The sequence below is a fragment of the Penicillium subrubescens genome, assembly GCF_028828155.1.
Source record: "Penicillium subrubescens strain IBT 31985 chromosome Unknown utg000010l_segment0_segment0, whole genome shotgun sequence".
In the NCBI taxonomy this organism is placed as follows: Eukaryota; Fungi; Ascomycota; class Eurotiomycetes; order Eurotiales; family Aspergillaceae; genus Penicillium; species Penicillium subrubescens.
The window spans coordinates 59,554-87,516 of NW_026643160.1; the positions used below are offsets into that span (position 1 = coordinate 59,554).

The following is a 27,963-nucleotide window of genomic DNA, read 5'->3' on the forward strand; positions in this document are numbered from 1 at the left end:
GAGCGTCGTATTCCGAAGTTTTGTCTGTTTATCTAAAACTTACACCAGTCGGAACACGTTATCTAAGATCTGTTAAGCCATGACTGTGGCAAGCGCGCCGACCCTCGAAGTGACGGCCTGGTGCGAGATTCCAAGACCTAGCAACTTCCTCTGGTAAGTCGAGCTGACTGACGCACACTGTGTTCTACGCTATGTCTCATCAACTGCCCCTGAAGGAAATAAAGAATCCGAAGGTTTGATGTGGCTTCTATAGCACTCCGGAAGTGGCAAACATTTCTTGCTCTGCGGTCGCGGTAAAGACGCCTAACAACGTGCTCCTTCCTATTACGGGCTGCTAGCTCTAGGGCTGACTCGTTATATCGTCTATATCGATTAGTACCCCCGCAATATTAAGTCAATCGTCTCTGAGCAATAGCTTCACAATATCTAGATTCCTATAAGAGGTGGCAATATGTAGTGCTGTGTCCCCAAGAGAGGTCTTTGCATTAATATCTAGTTGAACCCTTTTTTCAAGAAGCAGCTTTGTAACAGCATGGTAGCCGTTTTCGATCGCGATGAATAGAGGAGACTTGTGCTAGATAGTCTAATTGATATCAACCTCTGTAAAGGAGAAAAGTAGGCAGACAACTTCTAGATGTCCTCTTTTAGCAGCAAGATAAATAGGAGATGCCCGTGATATATTCAAATCTAGGTCGGTCCTAGTAAGGAGGAGCTCTAATATCCTTAGATCGCCCTTGCCCACCGCGTAGCTGAGAGCTGTCTACCCCTGGTTATCGCAGATGATTAGGTCTAGTGAATCTAAGTCTACAAGCGTATAAACGAGGAGAAAGTTTCTATTTCTAATAGCAAAGTGAAGAGCAGTCTTTTGGCTAAGGTAGCATGTGTTGATATTGGCTAGTTCCTCGGCTCAGATCTGTAATGCGACGGGTCGGTGGTTCCTACGAGCGGCCGTACTGAGGGCTGTAGCTCCTTCGCTGTTATAAGCAGCAATGTTATTTCTAGGCGTGCTCAAAAGTATCTTTGTAGTTGACTTATAACTATAAAATATAGCGAAATGCGGCCCCTGGGTCGGTACTATTGATATCGACTCTATAGCTTAGTAATAGTTAGATGATATTATTATGCCCGTTGCTGCCGGCTTGCTACAACAAGGGCTGGCCGTGTCTGTCTGTGATATAGAGGTCTGCGCTATAGATAATCAGAGTCTGAGAAATTTCTTTCAAACTAGGGTCGGTAGCGAAGTAGAGCGGGTGGTCTCCGGTATTTACGTCTACTAGTCGAGATTGTGAAGGATGCACTTCTGAATGATGAAGAAGTATTTCGGTTATAGGCAAATTCGCTTTCGATATCGCTAGGCTGAGAGGGGTGGTCCGTGGGCAGTCTATAGTCTATATATCTTATTGCAGTCCCAGGAGGAGTCGTACTAAATCCTTATCGTAATTGGCCAAAGTATACTAAGTGGTATTTCGATCCTTGAAATCCGTATAATCCACTGATGGATTGAAAGGTCACAATAAAATGCTCGCTGTAGAGAGGTGTCTCCGCTGCGTACAGTAGAGGGGTCTGCTTTTGGTTATCTTGCTAATTAATGTCTGCTGTGCTTTCCAGGAAAGTTCGAATCATTTCCTTACTTCCGACTTGAATGGTGTGAAAAATAGGGGTGCGTGATCTAGAATCTGTTGTGTTGGCATTTCCTCGATATTCCTTTAGCACACGTTTTGCTAAGTTAATTTTGTTGTTTCGAGTAGCCCAGATCAAGACAGAGCTTCCCTGATGGCGAACATTGAAGGTATAGAGATATGGGAGGAAGAGGTCTCTTGAAAATTTGTTCGTCCGAGCTATTACAAGTAGATCTCGCGATGAATCTAAGAAATCGGCAAGATTGAGGAGAATTTCCGGTGGAAGTTGAAACAGGATCTTCAGGGTCTAAGGTCTGAGACTTCGCTCCGTTTTCTTGGATATCAAAAGCGTACTAGGAACAAATGTGAAGATTCCTATATTATAATTAAACGGGCCCCGAAAAATAGTGCGTGGGAATATGTTCGGTCTTATACCGCCCTTTCAATTTCTTCTATATCAGCCTAGCTTTCTGGTTCGGACTAGAATGTAATTCTATGGATCTCTAGAGGCAAACGGGGGGCTCCTAGAAGCTTATGAGTCCTAGGGGGAAAAGAATCACTTACGGGAACGTCACTCCGGATCCTAGAAGGAAATAAGTCCTAAGAGCCGCGACGGAGCTCCTGGGGCCGCATAGACTATTAAATCGGCTTATATTAAGTCGTTCCCTGCCTAGAGACTAGCTACTAGTACCCGAAATTGGATTTGGATATATATGGATATATGAAGCTTGCTCGACCGGGTCTAGGAATGAAAGATTTGGCCCTGAGGATTTTGATGCTCCTGGAATCTCAGCTACTTCTGGTGGTGCCTCTATAATGTGTCTGATCAGGAAATCGTCGGACGTGTCGTGTGTTCCCTATAATGCTATTCTATATGAGGATAGTGGTTTGTGCGAAACCTTGTCTGGGAGAATACTATCTCACTTTCCTATTTATCGCATGCGTTAATCCGCACCTCAAGAATCAGTATTCTTCGTCTTTATATCCTACTTATGCGCCAGAATTCCTATCTGTATAGAATCCCACTATCTCCTACCCTTCTATAAATATTCCCTCTTCTGTCCCTCCGTTACAAAACTAAGCTTTTGGTACGCCTTTTGTGCCCTCTTGTTCCACTCAGAAACCGTTAACTCAACACGGTGCAGCCGCGCAGTCAAAAAGGACCAGTCCAGCATCCACGATATGGCCTCAGGCCGATATCCCCTCCCCTGGTACTCTCGCGCAATAGTAATTGCTAACTTATATGTTCGATAATGTGCGAAACCAGGCGCTTGTTTTCTTAATGAGATCACACTAATCGCCTCAGGAACGTTATCGGAGCCTACGTCTGGGATGATACATATTATGACTGACATGAACACAATAGCTTCGAGATTTGCTCGTATCTCCTTTCGCTCCTTGTTGCTGAGCGGGCGTATGAGGGCGGTGGAGGCTATAGATCCGACTACGGGGTCACTGTAGAGAGCGTGAAAGAATGTCTCGTCTTTCGGGTTGTCCTCTGGTGCGCGATAGAGAAGACGTGCGGAGCGGTAGGGTTCTAATGGGAAAGGATCTATTGCGATCGTCTGGGGCTTGTTGAAGGCTAAGGGGCAAGCAGTGAACTGTCGGTATCTTGATGGTTAGTTAACAGAGCGAAGAGAGATTATTTATATAAAGGGTATACGTGAGCCTTCGCTGTCAGATCTCTAGAGGTGACCTTTTAGTTGGTTAATGAGTCGTAATCAAATACGAACCAGATCGCTCACAGAAGCCTATGAACTTAGGGGGTGGTTGTATTCTAACTCTTGAATGTAACGTTGTCTATTCGTTGTACTGTACTGTACTAGGTATAACAGTGACGTTGTATAAATGTTTAACACACCCGCCCTAACTTTTTAGTTGGAGTGTCCTTATTAATTCCTGTGGGGCGGGTGTGTTAAAAACTTATGTAACCTTACTGTAGCTAGATTCTCGTTCCACGACTTGGCCCTACACTCTGGTAGCACTTCGAAAACAGATTCCCTTATGGACACATGTATTGTTTCTCAGCCCGTACCCGAAACAACACTAATTCGCATACAGTTACAGGACAAATAATACCTGCTTAGCCGTACTGTATCTTGAACGTAACTATTGGATCTCAGCGGCGAATGAGTTATTGTAAAATACTGTACGGAGTACGTCTCTATCGAACGTTCGACATAGAGTCCTTAAATGGGTGGGGAAGGGGTTAAGAGAAATAGCGATCGATCTGGCCCTATTTATGCCTAGCGTCCCCCTTTTCTTCACTTCCTTCTACAGCCTTTGTCTTTATCTTTTCATAATTTTTTCTCACATTTGGTCTACAACCAAGCAAGCCCCTCTACTACGCTGTGGCGAGCGGGGAATTATTAAGCCCTGTAGGGTCTAGCGCAGTATATTCACTGCCATAGGCAAGATGTATTATGCTATGGTCTTATTCCCTGGCTTTGAAGCCCTAGACGTCTTCGGGCCGCTGGAAGTCCTTAATGTCCTCTCTGAGCAAACTTATCTTCAGCTGTCCTTCTGTTTCAACGCGTTCTCTAGATCCGGCTGCCCACCGAACGGGCTTAATTTGTTCGTAAGAAATAGTGCTAACAGGAATATTCAATGACTTCATTGACGCTATAGGCACAGACCGCAGTCTAGAAAGCAAATCGATTATTGATGTTCTCCTGGTCCCTGGTGGTGCTGGGATACGTTTCCCTGCTACTATCAACCCCGTTATCGAATCTGTTGAGAAGGTATTCCTATCGGTGAAATATATTATCTCTATCTGTAACGGGGCGGGTGTATTAGCAAGAACAGGGATCTTGGATGGAAGGAGGGCTATTACTACTAAGTTGTTATGGGAGCCGACAACTGCTCTTAGAAAAGAGGTCTATTGGGTTAAGGAGGCAAGGTGGGTTATGGATGGGAATACTTGGACTGCTTCTGGGGTGAGCGCCGGTATTGATGTGACACTGGCGTTCGTACGATAGGTATATGGAAAAGATCTAGCCGGAAGCATTGCTAGAGAAATTGAATATGTCTGGGACAGCGAGGATGATGGTACAAAAGATCCCTTTGTATCTTAGCCTCTGCCCCTTGAATTCATTATTAGAGTTACCAGGATAGAGCAGATAGGAGGATATGACAGCTGATAGCTTAATTATTTTTAACCTACTGTGCATTATATAAATGTAGCTCCAAACGGGTATTCTCGGTGCTATACTGTGTATATGATTTCAACAATTCTGAGGATAGCGGTGCTGCAGAAGGATGGATGTCAAGGTATGGGGGGCTCAATGAGTATAGAGGTACACTGAGGTAGGAGTGTAAGCGTGGTCGTGTAAAATACAGTATTATACGTAATCTATTCGTTCTTGGATTTAAGAGGATCTGTGCTTGAAAGATGATTGTTTACGGCCTAGCTAAATATGGACTAGGGTGGTTTCACACACAGGCCGAGAAACAATGTGCGTGTGTCTATGGGGGAATCTGTTTTCGAAATCGCCTGTACTACTATGCTATATCTAAAGTAGATTCCTCTTTGTCTACACAGAAATTAATAATCCAATCCTATCATAATGTGCGCTAGTCCCTATTTTAGAAAATCACAGATAGTGACTGTTTTACTTACAGGCTATATCTGCAGCTAATCCGAATATATACTAATGCTTCTTCAGATAATAGGGCTAGAATATTATTCTTCCAGCGAACGAAGGGTGATCTGATTTCGATAATGGTAGTACTATATTTGGCTATGGAACTAAATAACTGAGAGAAGGTAGTGTGAGTTATAAACCTGGCTAGATATGCACCCCTCTTCTACCTGAAATGGCTGGTTGGTTTGCGAGGGAGCTGGTCTAGATAGCAAAAATCTTATACAAAATTATGCAACTGTTTCCGTTCAACGTTTATGGATAACGGTACAAGAATATCACCAAATCTAGACTTATGAGTAGCTTAATTGTAATGGGTGTACCAAAATGCAAGATACTGTACTATAAAGTTACAGGGGATTTTAATAACAGACAAAGTTTTAAGCCTAGATTGCCTTGAGATCCGTACGAGGGATGTCGTTATGAAAATTTCAAAAGTTCAAAATTGACACTATCCCTATATATAAATAATTGTCTGTTATGGAGACCAATCACTAGTTATTTGAGGGTTAGTATTAGCGTAAGTAGGGCGTTGGGAAAGAAAGTGTGTGTCTGGGTTGTAAGTTACCCGACTAGCTAGCAACATTAAAGATACTACCCGGATATATAGCCTGGTGTAATCGGCCGGCAAATTTAGCGATGATTTCTGACTTAATATCGGAGTTGTCGAAGCTAGTAGTAGAGATTTTAAAATCACGGATATTAGCTAGCCTAGTAGAACTAATCGGCCTAAGCTCCGGTAACTCGAAATGGCCCTCAAACAATTCAAGCGTAAAGCCTCGAACCGGACCTACTGGGAGCGAAATATGGAAATGAATGCCTCTGGGAACGACACAAATCTCGTTGGATCGGACGCGTAGGTAGCCTATTTCTGTGCGTATGTCGAGTGTGCCTTTTTGCGGAGCTATAGTAATTATAAGAAAATGTCGTAAATACGAGGGTCGGGCAGCGTACCTAGAAGGAAGTCTCTATCCGCACTGTAGAATGCCTTGTTAGGTATATATTTTAAGTTTAAGGTATTATTGAGGTTGAATGGATGACTCTCGAGGAGGCTAAAACTTTTATGGCATGTCGATGGAAGAAGCCGGTATAGCTATGTCTGCTTTGAGTCCTTCCTCGGCACGGTGAAAGAGCTTCCGGAGATTCACTCGGTATAGAGCCTATAGGAGGGTTTTTGAGGGATACTAATAACCGATGGAATAGCACCCTCTACAGCTGGAGACCTGTAATTGATTAGTAACCTGAATAAAGTACTGGAAGAGAGTCTATATACTCGTGGAAGCTGTTGAAGCTATTCAAGTATTTGAACTTGTTATTAATCTCGAACGTGGAAGTTGTTATGGCTGCTGCTTTATTAGCGATGAATGCCACGTCTCTCTAGCACTGAAAGACGAGCTTGAGTTCTTCAACCTCAGAAGTTGGCGACTTTGAATATAAATCAGCCGGCTAAGCAGCAGATCTAGCTATTTCACACTAAAAGCGCCTAGAACGGTAGCTCAGCTACGTAAGTAGGCTAGTATGATGAAGGATCTACTAGATCGGCTCTCAAAAGGCTCTCTAAGCCAGTTCAAATCATTGGTAGATCAGATTCTTAAAGGCCACTACCTTTCGCTACCCACCCTTACATTGGTTACGCAGGATAATGCGAATCTACGCGCAGCGAACGGGAAGATCGTTAAGAAGCGCAATCTATTAACTAAGTAGGTACACTATGAAGAGGATTCGACCGTTGAAGAGGGCCTACGGCTAGTGGAACAGCTAAACTATCCGGTGGAAGCTGATGGGGTAGTATCGTATGCGCAGGGCGAGTTGCCTAGTCAGCAGGATCAGCGATGGAGGAGGGCTCCGCCCACCTGTAGCGGATGTGGAGGAGTTGGCTACAGGATTACTTTATGTAAGAATCGTACTATCTAGTTAAATTAATGGGTGTTGGTTGAGATAATCGATTTCGAAGATTTCTAATGGGGCTTAGTGACCCGGTCATGCGGGAATTACGTTAATATCTGTGCCCTCCGTCATAGTACGGCACACCCATACAAATTCCTATATACGGGTGTGCGAGAAGGAACGGATATGCGAAAATTACGTCGTATTAATAGCCCGAACCACTTCGGACCAGCACCGAGCGGGGGTGGAGCACGACGATTTCTGGATCGTGGGGGTTAGAGCAACACCGTCAGTCTTAAAATACTCCCTCCAAGTCACATTGATCTAATTATTTTCAGCCTGTCGTCACCCTTTATCCTCAGACACCATGTTAAATCTCCAAGCTTCAAATCTCTTCTCGGTCCAGGGTCGCGTCGTGGTCATTATTGGCGGAGGCAGCGGTAAGGCCCACTAAGGGGAAGTCAAGGGAATACATACCCACCCTGATCGAATTCACACTGACAGAAGGCTATTTCTCCAGGCCTGGGCCGGATTATGGCCAAGCCATCGCTATCAACGGTGCTTCTAAGACTTTCGTCCTCGGACGCCGGGAAGACGCTCTCCGTGAGACAGCTGCCCCCGCACGGGACGGGGTCATTATCCCGATTAAATGCGACATCACATCAAAGGAGTCCCTAGTATCAGCATACCAGGCTCTCATAGCACATATATCCCATGTCGACATCCTCTTCGCTAACGGCGATCTCCTGGGTCCGCTCATGCGCCCGCCCCTGCCTAAGGCTGACGGCACACTGCCATCGCTTTCAGAAATACGCGATGAGTTGTTCAACGTCCCAATGGAGGAGTTTACAAATGTCCTGGACGTCAACGTTACCGGCTCATACTATACGGTTCTAGCCTTCTTGCCGCTGCTCTAGGCAGCCAACAAGAAGCGACCCACGCGGCAGGTAGGTGTGCTTACGGCTCGACTGCACAGGTGATAATTACTAGCTCTATTGCGGGTTTCCACCGAAAAGTGCCGTTTAGCTATGCATATAATGCGTCCAAGGCTGCCACTACTCATATCGTGAAGATGCTTGCCACTAATCTATCCTCGTATGATATTCGACTCAATGGTCTCGCACCGGGACTGTATGACTCCGATATGGCCAATAATGGCATTGTTGAGAGTGGTGTTCAGGGCGGTGGCATCTCCGAAGGTTCTTTCCCGAGGGATATGATTCCTCTGACTCGAAGTGGTAGTGAGGAGGACTTCGCTGGTTTGATCATCTGGCTAGCCAGCAACTCTGGCGGTTACGTAAATGGTGCTGTTCTGCTTAGTGATGGTGGGCGGGTCAGCGTGGTCCCGAATACGTATTAGAAGTTGGAATGTCTGCTGAATGCTTGGAGTGATCCATGTATCCACTAACTAGTCAGGAAGTGCCTCTCGAACGATAGAATGATATAGCAGAATAGACATTTCGTCGGACTATACGAACTTCTTCTACCTTAGCCCACGCCAAACGAAACCTCAAAGCTCTCAGCTGGCACCTTCAGGGCCCCAAGTTTGCATGAATCTCGCGGCCCTGAAAAGCGAAGTTAAATATTCTTGCTGTAAGTAGCTGAGCCCTCGGGGTTGATTATAATATGTGTTTTCTCTCATTCAGGGTTTTCTAAGCTGATAACTCGTTTCGCACTGTCACAGTTGTTTCTTTAGTAATCCCACCACGTGTTTCCCCCAAGATCTGGCGGGCACTGTCTCCATCTCCCCAACCATCATTGGCATCTCCGGGGACGTATGTGTGGGTTCGCGACGTGACACGAGATCGAGTGTGGCTGTGGGAATGTCCAAATGTAGGAGTAAGCTCGTATGTCGGCCTGGGTGAGCTACTGAAATCCTTAGCCATCGCGATGAAGAGCGGCCGCAGACACGGAATAGAAGAAGTGATTATCACCAGGCCTGCTTCGATATAGGCCCAATGCAACAACTGATCTTGTTTGATTGTAGGGTCTCCAGGTTGATTAAGTGAACGGAGTTTGACCGTCTTGACTAAACTGGCGACCATAGCACTAAAAGAAAGCCGCACGGGTTGTGTTAGTGATATTTTGGACAGAATATTTTCATGGCAATCAAGCGAGCTTGTCCATGCACTTACAACAGACCCATACTAAGTAGACACAGCAGCACGATCTTTATGCGCAGTCTGAGTTGCAAGCTCCAGAAGCTGTAGAATGGAAAGGTTGCGAGGTAGAAATCGGTTGCCGTGTTGAAAGCTAGGGCAGTTAGTATCGAGGGTACCACTCATGGGGGCTAGAGAGAAGGTAAAACGAACCGCTCTGAAAATAACTATAGGTAATCAGAATTTTCGGAGGTAAACAATATACACCGGTTATAGAATAATCGAAGACCGCCCTAATATCCTTGCACCCGGCGAATATCAGAAGAACTGGCACCACGTTGACGGGTGGTTGTAGTCCCAGAAGTATGAGTAATGTAATTCGCGTTTTCGATTGCAGCGGCACAAGACGGCGGAGGTACATGATGAATGCGATACGGCCAACCATACATGATAAAATGCATAGAGATTGTGCCAGGAGGTAGAACATGATGCTGCGCACGTCTTGATCATGTGTTATGACGGCGTTGCGAGCGTGACCAGCCTGGACCGCGATGGTAACGCAAGCAGCGCTGGAAATAAGCAACACCTATATCCGGAAGCACGATAGCAAAGTCAGCCCGTTATTCTACTGGAGGGAGCAGGTTGAACGCACAAACGCGAGGATCATCACCACATCGTCGACGTTGAATTTGGAAATTCTGAATTTGGCGACCACTCGGAGGGACAAAACGACAATTGCGGCCGCTGTAAGAGCCCATGCAGTTGCTAGTACACCAGTACCGGCATTGTAGTTTTCGTCCGACACTGTTGAAGCCATAGCGAAGGAAACTTGCGAAGAGTCTCAAGGAGACAGGCGCCAGTTTCTGAAGTACCGGATAGTGACTGCGCGTCGAACGGGGTTAAGCTTCGATTTAAACCTTATTATACTCAGAGGTCCAGAATTGTGGGTGTCTTGATCTAGCTTTTCCCCTCCCCCGGTCGGCAGTTCTTCGCTTCGGATACCCCGGCCATGGCATTCAGATCAGTGGGGTAGAGCCATTAGATTTCCATTTTTCTTCCTTCAAAAATGATGGTATTTGCCTAAACATCCGGGAATCAATGAGGACAACCCTAGCCCTTGTATCCAACATAAGTAGGTACTGGATCATTCCTTCTAACTTGTCACCGGCGGTGGTAAATATCTGAGATGGATATGTTGATTCGAAGCGATTTGATCCGCGGGATTTTAAGAATGGGTAATCAACAGATATAACAGTACAATGTGAGATCCCGGCCTTCGAATGGGCGTCCGATAAACCATTGAACGATTATAAGACATTTCTAGTCTACAAAATCGAGCACGACGCCGCCTTCCATGATACTTCCAGTAATCTAGAACAGCGATTTGGAGTTTGATTTATCCTTAATGGGGATACTTCATGCGGGTGGCCTCCAGGACTTCATCGCGAGGCAGTGGAGCCGCGATTATAAATGTTTGGCTGACAGCGCTTCGGCCGGTGGAAGACATCAGAAAAATTAGAATTTCGAAACAGGTAGGACAAAATTCGTGCGAGGCTGACTTCTCGTGTAGGTGGGTCGGATTACTTCCCCCTATCCCCACTAATCTAGCCACCCTTGTCCGCCTTTTCGAGAATTCGAGGGGGTAAGAGACACTGGCAAGAAGCAAATTTTCCTTTAGCACCCAGTGACGAAAATGAATGGGTTGTAGTGTCAAGTGGATGTATCCCCGGTTAAAATGTCGGTTAAACCTCGCTCGTATCTGTTCACGTGGCTCGTGGTCATGTGGCCCGTGGGCCAGGGCATTAAAGCTTTTGTGAGTTGTAGGTGCCTTCGACCACTGAAGCGGCCATCTCCTTCTGCTCGAATCAGGGTCCTACCTCATCAATCGGGCAATCGGGAGTTTAAAGACAAGGAATTTCCATAACTCGTCGACCGAATGGGCTCCTTCCCTGAAAAAGGTCGCCTGGAGAGGACCAACGTTTGGTGGCTGTGAGTCTGTGACTCTAAACACACGCGAAGGCTAAATCGGTACTGTATTCAATATTGAATGCACTGAATGGCCATGAACCTAATAGTATATAATTCAACTTGGCGGATTATCGAAATATTTATGGAACACGACTGTACCTTTCTGTCTCAAAAATTACACTTGAAGCTCCGAATTAAATTTCCACCAGGTTCTCCAGCTCCTTTAGTTGCCTTTTATCATGACCTGTTGAACGAGTTAGTAGGCAGTGGAGCCTTGGCACGAGTGGTGTGATGGGCGGCTCATAAGGAGGTTTCGGATTTTTGCATAGTCACAGTACATTGTACATGTATCTACACTGGCATGTCCCAAAATATCTCTCGAGCTTATAAATACCTATTATGAGATATCTGACGCTAATACAGCCTGGGACTATGTAATTATCCTTGAGCGTTGAAATATGAAGCTGTGAAATACTGCATTTACTGGTTTTGGAGGCGATCTGCTTCACCATGTGTTCCGTTTAACCGTGAATTAGGTTAGGCTTGAAAGTACGGACTACTGAGGAGAGTAGCCCCACATCATCTTAAGACCTGATCTAGGTCTCCACACCGGCCAAGCAACTTGTTTCAGCAAGTCACACGGGAGATGGGGCATTGACAACTACCGAGCAGAGCGTAGGGTCGTCCACGACAGACCTGGAGTTCCCATACGGAGGTCTTGCCTCAAATAGCCGATCAGATCGTCAATCAAAATTGGATTAGTTGGCCACTAAATCAAGCCCCGCCAATCACCAAGAAAACGCCAGAGTTGCCCCTGGCATGGCAGTATACCGTTATTGAGGCGGAGAAGGCTCCTAAGTTCAGGCAAAGACAGCTTCGTTCTTTATCCGAGGACTGTTTTCCCACTCTAACTATTTATTGAACAACGTTTCCTACGATGGACACAAATTGAACTCACTCATCTCTCGTTGAACCATTATCTATCTAATATTCTTGGGAACTGCTCTGTTACCATGAAGATTCTTTCTATAACGCGCGCTCTCGCCCTGTCTCTGGCCGCAAGACAAGGTCTGGCTGCCGTCACGCAGGGTATTTCTGATACACTCTACGGCAGGCTGATTGAGATGGCCACGCTCTCGCAAGCTGCCTACGCAAACTTGTGTAAAATTCCCCCGGCCATTACCATGGTGCAGAAGATATACAATGCCCAGACTGACATCAACGGATGGGTTCTTCGCGATGATTCACGGAAAGAAATCATTACCGTCTTTCGCGGTACTGGCAGTGATGTAAACCTGCAGCTCGATACCAACTACACTCTTGCTTTTTTCCAAACCAATCCCAAATGTGTCGGTTGCTTTGTGCATGGCGGATACTATCTTGGTTGGATCTCAGTCAAGGATCAGGTCGAGTCGCTTGTCCAAAAACAGGCCAGAAAGTATCCGGATTATGCACTGACGGTCACGGGCCATAGGTAGGCAATTCGTCTTGTCTAGTTCTTCATGAATTTCCTATGCTATTCCTCAATAATATCTCCCTTCCTAACTTACAATCTCTGATCTGACCAACACATAATTTAGTCTTGGTGCCTCGATGGCAGCCATCACTGCTGCTCAGCTATCTGCCACATATAATCGCGTTAAATTATACACCTTTGGTGAACCACGAACCGGCAACTCAGCCTTCGCGTCGTATATGAATACGCATTTTCATTCTACAGACCCCGCGGCGACTAAGTACTTCCGGGTCACCCATACTGATGACGGCATTCCGAACTTGCCCCCAACTGCCCAGGGTTATGCTCATTCGGGTGTGGAATTCTGGAGTGTTGAGCCCCATAACGCCCATAACACTTATATCTGCACCGGAGACCAGGTCCAGTGCTGCGAGGCCCAGGGCGGTCAAGGTGTGAATGCTGCTCATGTTACTTACTTTGGAATGAGTAGCGGAGCTTGCACCTGGTAGTCGGGATTGATTACGCTTGTCCTGATCTGGTGGTGACTGTATCGAATTACATATGGTGCTGTATGATGCTGGTGTTGATGCCTGCAGGAGTAGGCAACTCACATGAATTTAGTTCTCGTTGCAAAATAGTCCCCGGCAAAAGACTTAAAAAAAGTTGTGGAGTTAGATAATTTTTCATTTTCGGAAGAATTAACTTAGCATTAGTCGCTTCGTTACGAGAAAGTCTTTATCTGCTGACGTGAGTACAGTCTGTGTGTGTAATGTCCTGAAACGAAGGAACGGAGCGGAAGGGTGCCCTTGCAAAATCTAGAAAGGGGACAGCTGCTCTGCACCGATCCCTCGTGGGAGCGGCTTTCGCTGGTACATCACCATACCATGCCTCGCACTTTCCATGGCAATTGCAGAGTGTAATACCTGCAGTGACGTGAAAACTGTTCTGCGGGCGTGGCCAGGTATTGAAGCTTCATGACAGCGCCCACGGCACTGCTGGCACAGGAAGCGAGAAGAGGGAGAGAGGGAGACTGAGTCAATTGGTCTATCTAGAACATGAAGACGAAGACGACTAGGAAAAAGGAAGAAGAAGCAGAAGGGAACAGAACAGGGTCCATAAGGCCCTGTTGCACAAAGGAAAGGAACAGGCCTAGACCTGGCAGGAAATCACCGGCCTGCTTCATGCAGGGCCAAAGAAGACGACAAACCCTGCAAACCCTCGAGGTCAAAGGGATCGAGTCATCACATCCCCCACAGGGCCTAGGCCGAAGTCACCGAAACTGTCTTGTAACAGAAGCAATTTGAACACAATCTTCTTGGTGATAGAATCAAGTAAACAGGCTTAGGAAATAGCATCTTTTGATAGGAAACAATAGTAGAAAATCATGTAGGAAAGCATTCAAAATCAACAATTTTGTAAACCTAAAATGTGTGAAAGATTGCAATTTTTTGGTCAAATGTGATAATCACCAAGGAAATCAATTCGTACAGTCTGGGGGTTTCGTCATGCTCAACAATTTATCACGATCGTCTTCAAAAACACCATGTGGCTTTGCCTTCGTTAAGATATCCGCTGTATTCTTTTTGCTGGGAATGTTGATTCATGCAACAAGATTCTTTTTCACCAAATCGCGCACTAAGTGATATCGAGTATTGATCTATGACACTTTAGTGCTTAACTTGCCGTTGGCGACGATTCTTATTGTATTGTCTGAGTTATAATAGAGCGGGAGTGGATTCGTTTTAGGGTTATCTTCATTCTATAGTAGGGAGAGTGTCAAATCAGTAGCCAATTTAGCTAATACAATACCCTATCCTATGGGGGTAAATCGGATCTGTCACGGTTGATTGAGGGTTCCGTGCTTAACTATGGCCCCACTTTTGCGAGAAGGTACTGATTCCGATTTAATTTCATCTGTAGGGTTGATTTAGATCCAGTGATCCAGAAACTTTAGATTTTTACACTTTGTAGAATTAATTTTAGATTCTATAGCTGCCAAATTTCGGATCATTTCAACAGGAAAAAGTCTGTCTTGGCGCGGTTAAAATTAGTGGATTTTTTGATGAGGTGCGACCGGGAACGGGGATCCCGTTAAGGTCCCCTAAGTAACCTATAGGCTACGTTATTCGACCGCCACTACTCCGTAGTTTCCCTATAGTAAACAGTGCAAGTTAACTAGTTAGCTAAGTTAACGTAACGCACTCCACGGCCGAGCTGGACACCCCAAAACACCATACTAAATACTACATTTTGATTCATCGATATTTCAACAACCAGGGGTTCATTTCGATTGAAATCAAAGGTTATACATTTATTAAGCTGCCGGAACAACCTACATAGATTTTTAAGCCATTTAGACTATAATTTAGATACGTTACCATAAAATACACCGTATTTTTGCCCTTTCAAACTTGAATCCATATATCTCTATCAATACTTTAATTGATTTCCTTGAAATATCAGTGACCTAGAAATACTATTTAAATTATAAAACCTTGATATTTCATCATAAAATTATCTGGTTGTTAAGATATGAAGTTGTAATTTATCGCGATTAATATGGTGTTTTGGGGTGTCCAGCTCGGCCGCGTGTCCAGATCGGCCATGGATTACGTTAGTTATATCCTCATATCGGGTATATCGTCACACGTGATCACTATTATAGCTACGACATAATTAATATATAACGAGAACGTTACTAGATCATAGCCGCACTATAACAAGATTATACCCACGATATAGTCGGATCATACCTAGGGTATGACCCGAGCACAACCCAGGATCGGAGGACTCGATATATAAGGACACTCGTTTCGCACTATACATTTAGTTCTTCGCGATCAATCTCACATTGTTACTTAGTTACTACCTTTAGTACTCCGTACTTTGCACTTTATAGTTCACCTTGAAGACAACCCAACCTACAAGTAGGGGATTCACTCTGTGGTAACTGTAAGAATATAATCTACAAGTCAGGGTAGAGGCCTGTCAATCAGGTAGGAGAAACGGGGCCAAGTCAATTGCGTGAGATAGTCAAAGACTGTTTCTTAAGGATCGTAAAACCTCTTCAACATGGGTCAATTTATATACAGTCTTATCGCTCAAACAGGAAGGAGATATATCCTTGGTAGAAGGATAGGAGCGGGGTAACCACGAGGCTTGTGTAACCTCTGTTAAGGGTGTTCCCTGCAGGAGTTCGTACACGTACTGATGACGAAGCCCCAGCGAACCTCCACAGAAAGCCTGCCGGTTTATCAGGTCCTGGAAGCCTGAGGCACTAACACTTGGGAATAACCTTATGCCAGGGTATATTATAACACTATCTTTGTGATACTATAGCGCGCCCGGCTGAGGATACTACAGGGGTTATGGCTGTAGCCTATCCTATAGGGGGTAAATCGGATCAGGTGGACGCGATTTGTTTTGTTAGGCCCCACTTTTCCGATTTTAGTCCATTCGATTTAGTTTTTTATACTCCATTCTTTTTAACCTTCCCGGTAATTTACTGACCCTAAATTTTGTCATTTAAGAGAGTCAGTAGTATTCTATACAAAATTATAAGTTGAGAATCATTGATATCAATTTGAGATTGTGGTGAAGTTTTCAAAATAGTGGTTTCTTTGATGGGGGACGATTTCGGGACTACCCGTCTATTCAGATGCGACCGGCGGAAGTATATATTTCTGACATCCATCGACTGTCAGTACGCATAAAATGCAAAACCGGACATGCAGATTGGGTTGTAAGTTATGGCCTTTACTATGGTGTTTTGGGCCGGGCGGCTCGCTTGTGTGGGCCACCTGCTTGTGAATTACGTTAGTTACCCATTGATTACATACTGAAACCTACTAACTTAACTACGAATTGCTACTCTTAGGAATATGTACATGAGTCTACTCTAGATTAGGAAAGCTTGCACAGAGTGATCGTCCACCAGAGTAACGTTGATCGAAGTGTGAGGACCAAGTCTACTTGTCTTTCCTCTGAGTGCCCGTGTCAGAATCCTCAACTGGCAATCACCATCTTTTTGGGGCTAAGCATTTTGGTCCAAGAACATTGCTCCTGGGGACCTGTAGGCCCCTCCCTAGGGAACTGTGAAAAAGTGGAGAGATTTATTACAGTGACATGGGAGTGGTAGTCCAAATCCAACCCACATTTCCTGTGTTTGCACTGTATGTAATATGCGAGTAACACCTAGACATCGGTATTGTCACTCGAATACTCGGTTACACCGCCATGGGACAGCTCAACTTGTCCCTTTTCCATTCGTTCTAGTTTTCCTTCTTTAATCAACCAATCACTCTTTACCTGATGGTTCCGGTATTTCTTATTCGTCCATATGCATACTAGTCTATACCGATTCAGCTCGTTTTGACAGGAACTCTAATTTCGGTAACCCCATAGGCCGCCTATGAATCTCTTGATGCCGTTGACAAAGGTGCGGGGGACCAATAAAAAATAGTTAGAGAGAAAATAGTTATGAGATATATGTTGGGTTCAGCGGCTTGGAGGCAATGATTCATGCCACCCAGTGCTGGCGCACAATTAGCCAATACAAAGTCCAGCCAGTCTGAGCATATTTATAATTGTTTTTGTCTGCACCAGGGCTAATGTGGAATGTCACAGTCCTAATGCCGCGTTGATCCCTTGGCGATCCTGTGTCATACATACCAAAAAATAATATCGATAGTTTTTCAACGAAAGCAATTTACTTGAGGTTATTTCTCTCTACAAGCCTTTCCTGTCAGGACACTGACCCTTTAGATTGATTAAAGAGATGTCAAAGATCGAGACCTTCCTCCCTCTAGGTCATCCGGTCCTTAACAAATTCAATCTTCTGACACGATTCCAACCCGTTTGATAGGTTCTCTGCATAAGACAGACTTCCATTCGTCAGATTGTCCTGATACTCACGGTTCTTTTCAGGTGCGTGCATTCCAATTCAAGAATTAGCGGTCTGTGCTACAGCCACCTAGAAAAATTCCCGCGTTCGAGACTCTGCGGAATGAATGTCTTCGGCTGCACAATCATCCTAGACTTGGCGAAACCCCAAACCATTTCTGGTACCTAAATCGTAATTGACCAGCAAAGTAGCCGCCGTTGTGCCACCAAAAAGTAGCACTATGAGAGGAGGTAGCACCTGGCAAGCAACAATACCATTGACAAGACTTTAACGGCTCATTTTGAGCTCGCTTGGGATGGAATCCTGCCAACGCTCTATATCCTGAAGAGGTCCACAAAGACTGATATCTGTGACCTTTTCAAAATGGGCTAAGCTCGGTAGGGCGACCAGGGCTTAGTTTAGATGAAAGGACAGGCTCCAACTTTGAATACATAGCAAGGGGCTTCAGCTTTAGGCTTGACATCCCACATTGCCTTTCGTTGATTCGGTTCTGGTCAAATAAATTGTCTATTTATCATTCAGGATTGGGAGGGAAACGATAAATCAAAGTTCGCGCCATTCGCTAATACGATTATTATGGTCTGGCAGAGAGACTCGGGGATACTGGCTGGGGTTCGAGAAAATGTATTCTTCGTTGTGAAGTTGCATGTAATTCCATAAAATTATGAGTTTTCCCCTGAACATTACGGAAACGGAAGGTTGCGTCAACATCTTTTTGCAGATGTCAATGCAGCTATCCGTTGTACTTTATTCCACAAGGACCGAGACTTCAGTACCCTGCTTGCATCTGACCTCCGCTGTGGAATCTACTCTCCTTCAATTGAATGCTTTATATATTAAGTGACACCTTTCACATTGGATCTACTACCGACAATTGGTTTTATACCAGGCTTCTCTGGTCCAGCTGTGATTCCACACTGGATTTTGCGTGATAGGCACTCCAGCACCCCACATGGATGCTTCGGAACGGAATCAAATGTCGCCTGAAAGGGCAAGAAAATCCTACTTCAAATATGCCAATCATACGAACCTACCATGCATTTGGCACTTGATTTGGAGTAACAGACCAAGAACCCGCTAATGATATTACTATTATCCTAAGGAAATTACAAGTTTGTCATCCAAGAAGTCTCGATCGTTACTGCCTGAAGACAAAAATGGATAACAGAAACACCTTACATGCTTCCTCGAATCTCCCATCTTCGGATCGAAGCCTTGTAATAGTTGGGCCAACGACAGCAAGCCTGCAAAGCCTGCAATTCTAAGCAGCAACACCTGGCTCATTCTAGGGATACTGTATGGGATGCGCCTTTTACTAAATGACGGAGGCAATTACTTTTGCCTCGCATTGGAAGAGTATAGATATAGACGATGGCCACAGCGTGCAAGAACTCGAGTCTTTTTTGAGACCCAACAATGAAAGAATTCTTCACCTAAATAACACGTAAATAATTGCTAGGTTAAAGAAGTCTAATAAATTCCAATAATGGAGCCCTTTCCAAGAACAGGGGCGTTTTTTCTTTAGATAGGGACGCATTGTCTCCGATTCAGACTCACACATATTAAGCCTTTCTGTTGAATGCATTGTAGCATCCGGAACTCCAGAGCCACCAATAATATAGATGTTTCGAGGGTTGTTAATGGAGACTGTATTTGTGGCGTCGAGGAATTAGAGCTATCCCTTTATTTGAAGGATGGGAAGCTTCATGCTCACATTCCTTCCCTACGATGCATAAACCTTGCCTACCATGGTAAATGAAGCATCTAGACAAATATTCAAATCATTGTAGCCTAGTACTAAATTCGTTACCATGAGCAGGCTATATATAGGTCTACCTTCGTCTACGATTAATCTATCCCTATAAAGACAAAAGAACCCTGGACCCCAGGCAAACTGTTCTACATACTCCCAACTGCAACGAAATACCCCTCAAGATGCAATTCTCCCTCCTCACCCTTTTAACTGTGTGTGCCCATGTCACGGCGCTGCCTGGGTTGCTCGAACACAATGGCACATGTGACCAGGCAGCTTGCGAGCGCATCGCGCAAGAGTCGGGCTGGCTGAAAAAGGTCTCTACGTTAGTATTCACAAATGTTTATCCATTTATCCACAATTCGCGTTTGCTCAAGCCTCACAGTTCCTGGTGTACATCAACCGTTACGGCTACCGTCATCACCACGGCTACCGTCACCACTACGGATGCCGTGACCACTACGGACACCATCACCGCTACAGCTACCGTCACCATTACCGATACCATCACCACTACTGACACCGTCAGTGTCACTACCACCTGCACTCAGACAGCTACCTCGACCGGGGGTTGGGCTACCCACGGGAGCGGGAACTGGTAATGAGATGTTTTTGTTTCCTCTGCGAATCATTGATCGCTCGTGGAGTTATCTGTTTAGGGGGTAGGAGATCTAGATCCAAATACTTTATGTACTACAATAACTTTTTTGCCTCATTCAGCTTCCTACTGTGCTCTGGTCCCAGTCCGTAACGAGGCGCTACAGACTGAGTAAGTATTTAGTTCATCTTGATCGTAGCTATAAACGCTGTCGATTTATGCTCTCACCTTAATCTCCACGAGACTTTCCCGATAGTAGCCGCTCGGACTTTTTGATATGGCCCGCCTTCATATTAGTACCTTTCTTTAGTAGTAACGCTAATACTCGCTTCTATTGTACACGAATATCTTCCTCTGCTACCGTTAATCTACTAAATCGAGTATATAGATATATAAGGCGTTCGTACCGGGTCTAGTAGTTAAGTATAAAGGTATAATATATCGGAGCTAACTTAGTGATAATGTCAACATGTGATCAGATGGAAAGAACAAGGAGATTCCTAACACTCTCATATGCCCCCATGTTATTCTGAAATTTTATTAGTCCTTTCCTGCGACATTCTGCCATGTACCTAAAGTTATAAATACTGCCTATTTTCCTAGCTAAATGAAACAAGTTTGACACCCTTTTCACTCACGAATAGAGCTCAAGGCAATTCTGATTAAACTGTGTTGACCTCTCCACTGTTCAACCTGTTCGCTGCTGACCCACCTCTATTGCACTTTAGTCTCCCTTCCATAATCGTGGTATTCGATCGACCTTGCACATACGCTTCGTGCACTCCTCTGGTTTATGCACACGGCGTAAATCCGACATTGTATACTTATTGAACCCGCTATATTTAGGGAGCACATCACTCTTCTAATTATAGGACACAAGTGACAGGGTAGAAACATACCTAGGTCTTTATGTACACAGTCTAGATAGATACCGGCGCTTCCGGTGATTAAGCTCCCGATTTCTGTCACACTTCTTATGCTCTTGGGTGAATTCAATCTTTTCGTGCGGGTAAGAAAATAAGGTCTAGCACAATTGTATATTGCCTTCTTTCTCTCTCTCAGTCAACACCTGGTTGGTTAGGGGGTGTAGTTCCGGTGGTTCCTTCAGTGACGAGAGAACTAATCAACCAGACCGTCGCTGGGAGACAAATTAAGCGGAAATCATTTCAGAGAATCAATACACATGTTACAGTGTCACAGGAATCCTACCAGCCATTAGTCAGCCCAGAAATACAAGAACACTTCATTTTGAGTCTTCGACGAAAAGGTACCTCCGTGCTATTAGCATCATTCGCGATATGCCAGTCAGCCCATTCTACGTCTTACCCGGAAATTACTATTTGAAACGCCGGCGACATCAAGCGAGATAGCTGAAAGGCCTAGAGGGCCAAAATAATGTATTGAAATCTACGCCACCACGTGAAAAGCTTATTCATTGTTATTTTTGCTCTCTCGAAGTCGAGAAAAGGGAACACAAAAAGCGCCACTGAGTCGTATCATACATGAATGGGTATCAGCCAAACAATTAAAGCTTTTACGTTGAAGAAGATTTGGTAAAGTGGCCTGAGATGGCATCATCCGCAGAGAGTTGCGGGATGCCACAGGAATTTGGTAACAGGCTCCCCATTCCCATTGTTAACGAAAATCGATCCAGCCGATCCCCGATAGCATATTTACGAGGGTTCGCATCTTGCGAATATCTGAAACTGCCAGCTCGTTGACTCGGTGGAATTTCAAGACGGCTTTTCTTTGTAGGGAATTGCCATACTTGATCGTTATGCATGGTGATACTTTGAATTATCGAGCCGAGCGACTGAGAATTAGCAAAATCCCTCGAGTCTGTCGGTAGCGCGGCCAGTAAACGGTCGAGCAACGCGATGGCAGAGTCGATACAACCACGAGATCCGTGCACTAAGGTTGTGGCATGCCTCGACGGAATCACTCCAACAAAACCAGCTGGTGGTTTCGTAGCTGACAACATGAGGTCGAGCTCGACAAGATTTTGTTTTGATTTCAGAAGATTGCCCAAGAGGGATTTCCGCGTAAGTGCCAGAGCAGGTGAGTTTGCCATGAGAATTTGTTTCGTTGTCGCAAGATAACCAGGGCACTTGGCGACTTCGTTGAATGCATAATCAGCTGTCTGACCTATGAGGCTACCCAGTCCTTGCTCATCTTCCGCTCTGGCAATCTCTGTGGTCATCGATTTGCAAGTCCACTCCGAATCGCCTAAGAAGCATGGCACCCCGTGGATAAAGGCATCTGCAACTATATAAGGTCGCCAACACATGAGAAGGGTCCGACCCATGCCACGTTCATGTGCGGAAGGACCACGAGCGCGCATCAGCTGGCAGATGCCGCGTGCATGAATGATCCAGGAACGGTCACTGCTACCATCTAGAACCTCATACCCGCCCAGCAAGATGGCCGCTGCCAGAGTTTCGTCTGTGAGTGCTGACTCGGTCTGTATGAGAGAAGCTAAATGACGGACTCCCCGGCTGTACATATGACGAGCGCACAGGATCGCTTGCCGATTGTCTTGTGAGGCCCCCATAAGTAAAGCCGTCAGAGCGCGAACGGCCCACACTAGAGCCGGGGGAAACGTGGACCATCCGCTCCGGAAGAACCCCATCCAGGTCACCTGCACCCGGGAATCAACGCAGGCACTGACACTAGGGAAATAATACCTGAGCCATCCTTCGAAGGATTCTCTGGTTTGAATGCTGATCGCCTCGTAAGCCAAACTTGGGGCAAATTGTTCATCCATGGCTGACCGGGCATGTTTTTGTATGATATCTTGCGTCTGGTCCTTGAATTTGCGGGCACGATCATAACCCGGGCATTTTGACCCGCGATTAGTGCACCGCACGCATTCTGGGCGTGTTTCATCGCACTGTATGTCATTTTAGCTCATCGCTCCGGGCCTTAATTGGAAGTGTCTCTCTGCATCATTTGGTGGGCACTGGGGCTCCCAGTGTAACCCATGAAATATGCTGGATTAACAACTGACCTTGATCCTGCGCTGAATACACCGGGAACATCCCCGACTGCGGGGGACCCCAACCATGACTTCGATCGTTGATTCGTTGCCCCCGAGGTTAGTCACTCTGTAGTGGATTCTGCAGCTTGTTTTCACTGCCGGACCGATACCAAGATGGCCATTATTGGACCAATACCCTGTTTACCTAATGGCGACATTCACATCTGTCAATCTGCCAGGGGAGAAATAACCGATTCTCTCCTGAGATGGAATACGAGGGAGGCTGAACCTGAACAAAAGCCCAACATGCGCCACCCGTCCAATGTCACACCGCCCGGCAGAAACAGCAGGCATAATGAGCACGTGATATTGAGTTGACTTCATTGTTTCACCATGTTCACTTTGTTCCCTCTGTACATTTCAGCAATGTCCCATAATTAGCATGATGAAGCCAGAAATTCCATCCCTCTTTGATGTTTCGATTGCAAGGTCCATGAACCTGAGTGGCATGGAACACACCTTGACAGGAGAAATGTGGTCGGTTTGACACGCGCGATTTGGAGAGCCAGTGAACATCTCCGCAAGTCACGATGGCGCCAAGCCACATCATCCAGTCTTGGTCCGAGTCTTCTTCGACAGTACCAGACTAGGCCATTTCGTTCGGTCGGCAATGTGACGTTGATCGAGAGCATTCATGCGGCATTATTACTGACTGCTCTTAGCGGGAGACCTGCGCCATGCACCTGGATAGTGAGTGACTTGTTCCGTCCAACGAGATGGCTTCGTCCGACTCCGCAAGCCGCCCCACGCATCCACACGTGGGGGGCCATGGGCCCTGCTCATGTGCTGACAACCTGACAGCTACTGTAACTAGCGCGATCTCAGGACTGTCAGGAACGAAGCACAACCAACTCCATCAGCTACCGGCATGATTGGACAGACCAAATCTCTCGCACCACGTCTGACCTACGACGGCATCGTACTCAATCTCACCCTCGACGCGATCCAAGTCAACACACTGGTCATCGCAAGTGCAAATGCCTCAGTCTATCATGGTGGGCTTGGTCGGCAGAGGGACTATAAAAACCCTGCACGGCGCAACATGTTAACTTCCACTCAACATTGATTCTATTTTGCCTTGGCCGTTGACAGAGAGTCTGTGACTTAGTCTGCCACAATGCCGCCATTAGTCACTTCCGTGCGCTGGAATGCTGCAGACGAGGAGTCGGCTAATCGCTCCATCTGGCCCCACGAACATGTGCGCTCGAAGGGCAACAAAAAACATCAGGTTCAAAGACGAGCCAGTCAGCGATCAATTGATCCTGCAGCTGCTATTCCAATCGAATATCGAAGCCTGTCAGTCCCCATGATCCCCTTCTCACCCTATTAGCGCTAATGTCAAGATTCAAGTTCGTTCGAGATTGAGGATGACGCGCAGAGAGAGCAACGGTTCAAACGTCAGGGTCGCAGAGACAAATTAGCCGAAGGTAATGAAGCCTAACTTCCACCTTTCAATCCAGCTTGTGGGCGCGCGCTAACGCCGACAATAGAATGGCAAAGCACGGATTGGCACACTCTGTCTGTGGAGGAGGTACAAAAGCAACTCAGCGCCGATGTGATGTCTGGCTTGTCTACGAACAGAGCCGCTGAGCGTCTGAAACAATACGGCCTCAACAAGATTTCCCCTCTGCCCAACCCCTGGCTATGGAAAATATTCGGTTACTTTTTCAAGGGCTTTGGTTCAATTCTTCTCATCGGTGGTATCCTGGTCTTCATTTCATGGAAGCCGCTTGGTCAACCCCCGGCTGTGGCTAACCTTGCACTGGGCATCGTTCTACTCGCGGTATTTGTCATCCAAGCGGGCTTCAATGCCTGGCAGGATTGGTCCTCGTCTCGTGTGATGGCATCGATTACCGCGATGCTACCTGAATCGTGTCTTATCCTCCGAGATGGGCTTCGGTCTGAGGTTGTATCCACGGAGATTGTTCCAGGCGATACAGTATTCATCAAATCAGGCACGAAGATACCAGCGGATGTGAGGTTCATCGAAGCTTCACACGACCTAACGATCGATCGCTCTATTGTTACGGGTACGTTTTATGTGGACACTCGCTAGGTTCAAAGTCACTAACAGTTGCAGGCGAGTCAAATCCCATCAAGGCTACGATCGACTCCACGTCCGAGAATTACCTTGAAACACGATGCATTGGTCTCCAAGGCACACACTGCGTTTCCGGTACGGCTACAGCAATCGTCGTGGCTACAGGCGACTCGACCGTCTTCGGGCGCATCGCAAAGCTTGCGGGTGAGCCAAAAACTGGTCTGACAACCATTGAAACGGAGGTATTGCGGTTTGTACTATTGATTTTCATCATCATGGTCATTTGGATTGTAATTCTCGCTGCGGTTTGGTATGTATCACCCTACAAGCTCAAGGATTCATTCGACGAATGCAGGCAGGGTCTCACAATTTATTAGGGGCGGGTGGCTTCGCAAAGCGCATCCGGACTACATCAACGTACCTACCCTTATTGTTGATTGCGTCAGTGTCGCTATTGCCTATATTCCGGAAGGCTTGCCAATTGCCGTCACTGCCAGCCTGACGATCACAGCCAACTTGTTAAAGAAGAACAAAGTTCTGTGCAAATCTCTCAAGACTGTCGAAACTCTGGGGGCAGTCTCTGTGATATGCACTGACAAGACTGGCACGTTAACGCGGGTATGTCCATTACCTTTACGACACTGTTCCACATGATGCTGATAAGCTGCTTCAGAATCGAATGTCTGTCACAGACTATGCGGTGCACACAGAGAGCTCGACTTGGGATACAACGGGTTCAGATAAAGCGTCCCAAATCAACCAATCTGCTATGCATCAGCTTCGTTCTTTATCCGGTCTTTGTAATGCTGCTGAGTTTGACAACAATTCTCAGAATCTGCCTTTGAGTGAAAGAGCCATTTTCGGTGACGCTACTGACCAAGCAATCCTTAGATTCTCAGAAGGATTAGGACCTGTTTCTGAAGAGAGACAAGCATGGAAGTCCCTTTATACCCTGGCTTTCGACAGCAAAAATAAATTCATGATCAAGACGTTTGCCTCAGCCAGGGCAGACAGCCCTGGATTATCGCTATCACCGACGGAGGCTTCGAAATTTCGGCCAGATGATATGTGCGTTCAAATCATCCCCAAATGAGCTTTCAGCAAACATTGACGTCCTTCCAAGGCTGTTCACTATCAAAGGAGCCCCTGACATCTTGGTCACTCGTTGTACACACATTCTAGGACCAGACGGCGAAACTCGGCCATTGAGTGAAGATGTTTTGCGCAAAGTTGAAGAAAGGATTCAGGAGTGGTCTTCCGACGGCAAACGAGTTCTGCTTTTGGCTCGCAAGGTATTGGCCCAGGATGGATCTTCCACAGATCCCTCGGGGCCAGAATATGAGGCGCAGATGCTCCATGAAGCGAAGACGGGTCTTACTCTGGTCTGCCTTGTGGGACTGATCGATTCACCGCGCTCAGAAATCCCCGAGGTCATCAAAATTCTGCGACAGGCCCAAATCCGTGTTTTCATGGTACACCGCCCAGTTCGAACAACTTGATTCCTTCTAAACACTAACATTCTCACAGGTGACTGGTGACTTTGGTCAGACGGCACTTGCGATTGCCCGCCAATGTGGTATCGTGACCTCTGACTTCGTCCACGATTCGTCTGCACTCTCTCGGGAACCCGCATTCGACGAGAAAAACGTTGATTCGTCTCCATCCGCCTTGCTTGTCAGTGGAAGCGATTTGATGGGGTTTAACGAGTTGCAATGGGAACAGCTATGCAAGTATCGTGAAATTGTCTTCGCCCGTACTACCCCCCATCAGAAGTTGCGAATCGTGCGAGAATTGCAGTCCAGAAGTGAAACGGTCGCTATGACAGGAGACGGTGTCAACGATGCCCCGGCTCTCAAAGCAGCTGATATTGGTATCAGTGTCGCGAGCGGCTCGGATATTGCCATTGAAGCTGCCGATATGGTCCTACTTGACTCGTTCGCAGCCATTGTGGAGGCTGTTCGATATGGAAGGGTAGTGTTTGACAATCTCAAAAAGACAGTCGCATACCTCCTTCCGGCCGGTTCCTGGTCCGAATTCTGGCCCGTTTTTACCAACTTGATATTCGGCATCCCGCAAATATTGTCATCATTCTTGATGATTATCATTTGGTAAGAACACGGTCCGTTAATTCTTACCATGAGTGATTAATTAACAAATACTCCTAGTTGCTTTACGGACTGTGCCGCTGCAGTTGCTCTGGCATATGAGGCCCCTGAAGCAGATGTACTCTATCGCCCACCACGCCATCCAACCAAGACTCGGCTTGTTGATTGGAAGCTCATATTCCACTCTTACGCCGTTATTGGGATGATTGAGACCGTTTGTTCTTTCGCCATGGCTTTCTGGTATCTTCAGAGGAATGGCATCCCGTTCTCTGACCTATGGTTCAAGTTTGGTGAAATTCCATCGGGAATAGACGTCGACTACTACAATGCACGTGTGAATGAAGCTAGTTCGATCTACTTCATCAACCTTGTCATCATGTGCGTCTCTCCTTCACATGGAAGTTTTGTCAGTCGACTAATTCAGATACAGGCAATGGTTCAATCTCATGGCCGTGCGGACTCGCCATCTCTCAATCTTTCAGCATCCACCTGCATTCAATAAAGACACCCAAAATCTGTATCTCTTCCCAGCAATCGTGTTCTCATTGGGCATTGCTGTCATCTGGCTCTATATCCCAAGTTTGCAAATTGTTCTCAACACATCAGGCATACCTGCAGAGCATTTCTTTCTCCCTGCTTCTCTGGGCCTCGGACTACTTTGCCTAGACGAAGCCAGGAAGGCAGCAGTTCGTCGCTGGCCCAACCAGTTCTTTGCAAGAATAGCATGGTGATATCTTCCTTACTGTAACTCTAGTCCAAGGTGAACAGTTCTACAACTTCCGCTTTCTCGCGTGGCCCTGCCATGTTTCCTGTATTACTTAAATCAAATGATTTCGTTCGATCTCATGTCTTCTTT

The 27,963-nt window shown here is 46.1% G+C and overlaps 6 protein-coding genes across 6 annotated transcripts; 4 read left to right on the plus strand and 2 right to left on the minus strand.

Annotated features, from left to right (window-relative positions):
• Nucleotides 1-7,514: 7,514 nt before the first annotated feature.
• N7473_011224 (SDR family NAD(P)-dependent oxidoreductase) lies at nt 7,515-8,507 on the plus strand (the record flags this gene model as incomplete). The annotated part of the gene is made up of 3 exons (XM_057157163.1): nt 7,515-7,587; nt 7,652-8,037; nt 8,124-8,507. The coding sequence occupies 3 exons, from the start codon at nt 7,515-7,517 to the stop codon at nt 8,505-8,507; spliced, it is 843 nt and encodes a 280-aa protein (XP_057003013.1).
• A 292-nt stretch (nt 8,508-8,799) lies between these two features.
• On the minus strand, nt 8,800-10,063 carry N7473_011225 (uncharacterized protein; the record flags this gene model as incomplete). Its single annotated transcript, XM_057157164.1, has 4 exons — nt 8,800-9,196; nt 9,283-9,400; nt 9,460-9,832; nt 9,899-10,063. 4 exons carry the CDS (start codon nt 10,061-10,063, stop codon nt 8,800-8,802), a joined length of 1,053 nt encoding a protein of 350 aa, XP_057003014.1.
• A 2,164-nt stretch (nt 10,064-12,227) lies between these two features.
• Nucleotides 12,228-13,179, plus strand: N7473_011226 (lipase family protein; the record flags this gene model as incomplete). The annotated part of the gene is made up of 2 exons (XM_057157165.1): nt 12,228-12,688; nt 12,795-13,179. The coding sequence occupies 2 exons, from the start codon at nt 12,228-12,230 to the stop codon at nt 13,177-13,179; spliced, it is 846 nt and encodes a 281-aa protein (XP_057003015.1).
• Nucleotides 13,180-19,508: 6,329 nt separating this feature from the next.
• Nucleotides 19,509-19,928, plus strand: N7473_011227 (uncharacterized protein; the record flags this gene model as incomplete). Its single annotated transcript, XM_057157166.1, has 1 exon — nt 19,509-19,928. The coding sequence occupies one exon, from the start codon at nt 19,509-19,511 to the stop codon at nt 19,926-19,928; it is 420 nt and encodes a 139-aa protein (XP_057003016.1).
• Nucleotides 19,929-21,458: 1,530 nt separating this feature from the next.
• On the minus strand, nt 21,459-22,688 carry N7473_011228 (uncharacterized protein; the record flags this gene model as incomplete). Its single annotated transcript, XM_057157167.1, has 1 exon — nt 21,459-22,688. One exon carries the CDS (start codon nt 22,686-22,688, stop codon nt 21,459-21,461), a length of 1,230 nt encoding a protein of 409 aa, XP_057003017.1.
• A 1,390-nt stretch (nt 22,689-24,078) lies between these two features.
• N7473_011229 (cation-translocating P-type ATPase) lies at nt 24,079-27,838 on the plus strand (the record flags this gene model as incomplete). The annotated part of the gene is made up of 10 exons (XM_057157168.1): nt 24,079-24,257; nt 24,312-24,388; nt 24,452-24,991; nt 25,042-25,312; nt 25,380-25,620; nt 25,676-26,070; nt 26,126-26,474; nt 26,530-27,110; nt 27,168-27,485; nt 27,538-27,838. 10 exons carry the CDS (start codon nt 24,079-24,081, stop codon nt 27,836-27,838), a joined length of 3,252 nt encoding a protein of 1,083 aa, XP_057003018.1.
• Between the last annotated feature and the right edge of the window lie 125 nt (nt 27,839-27,963).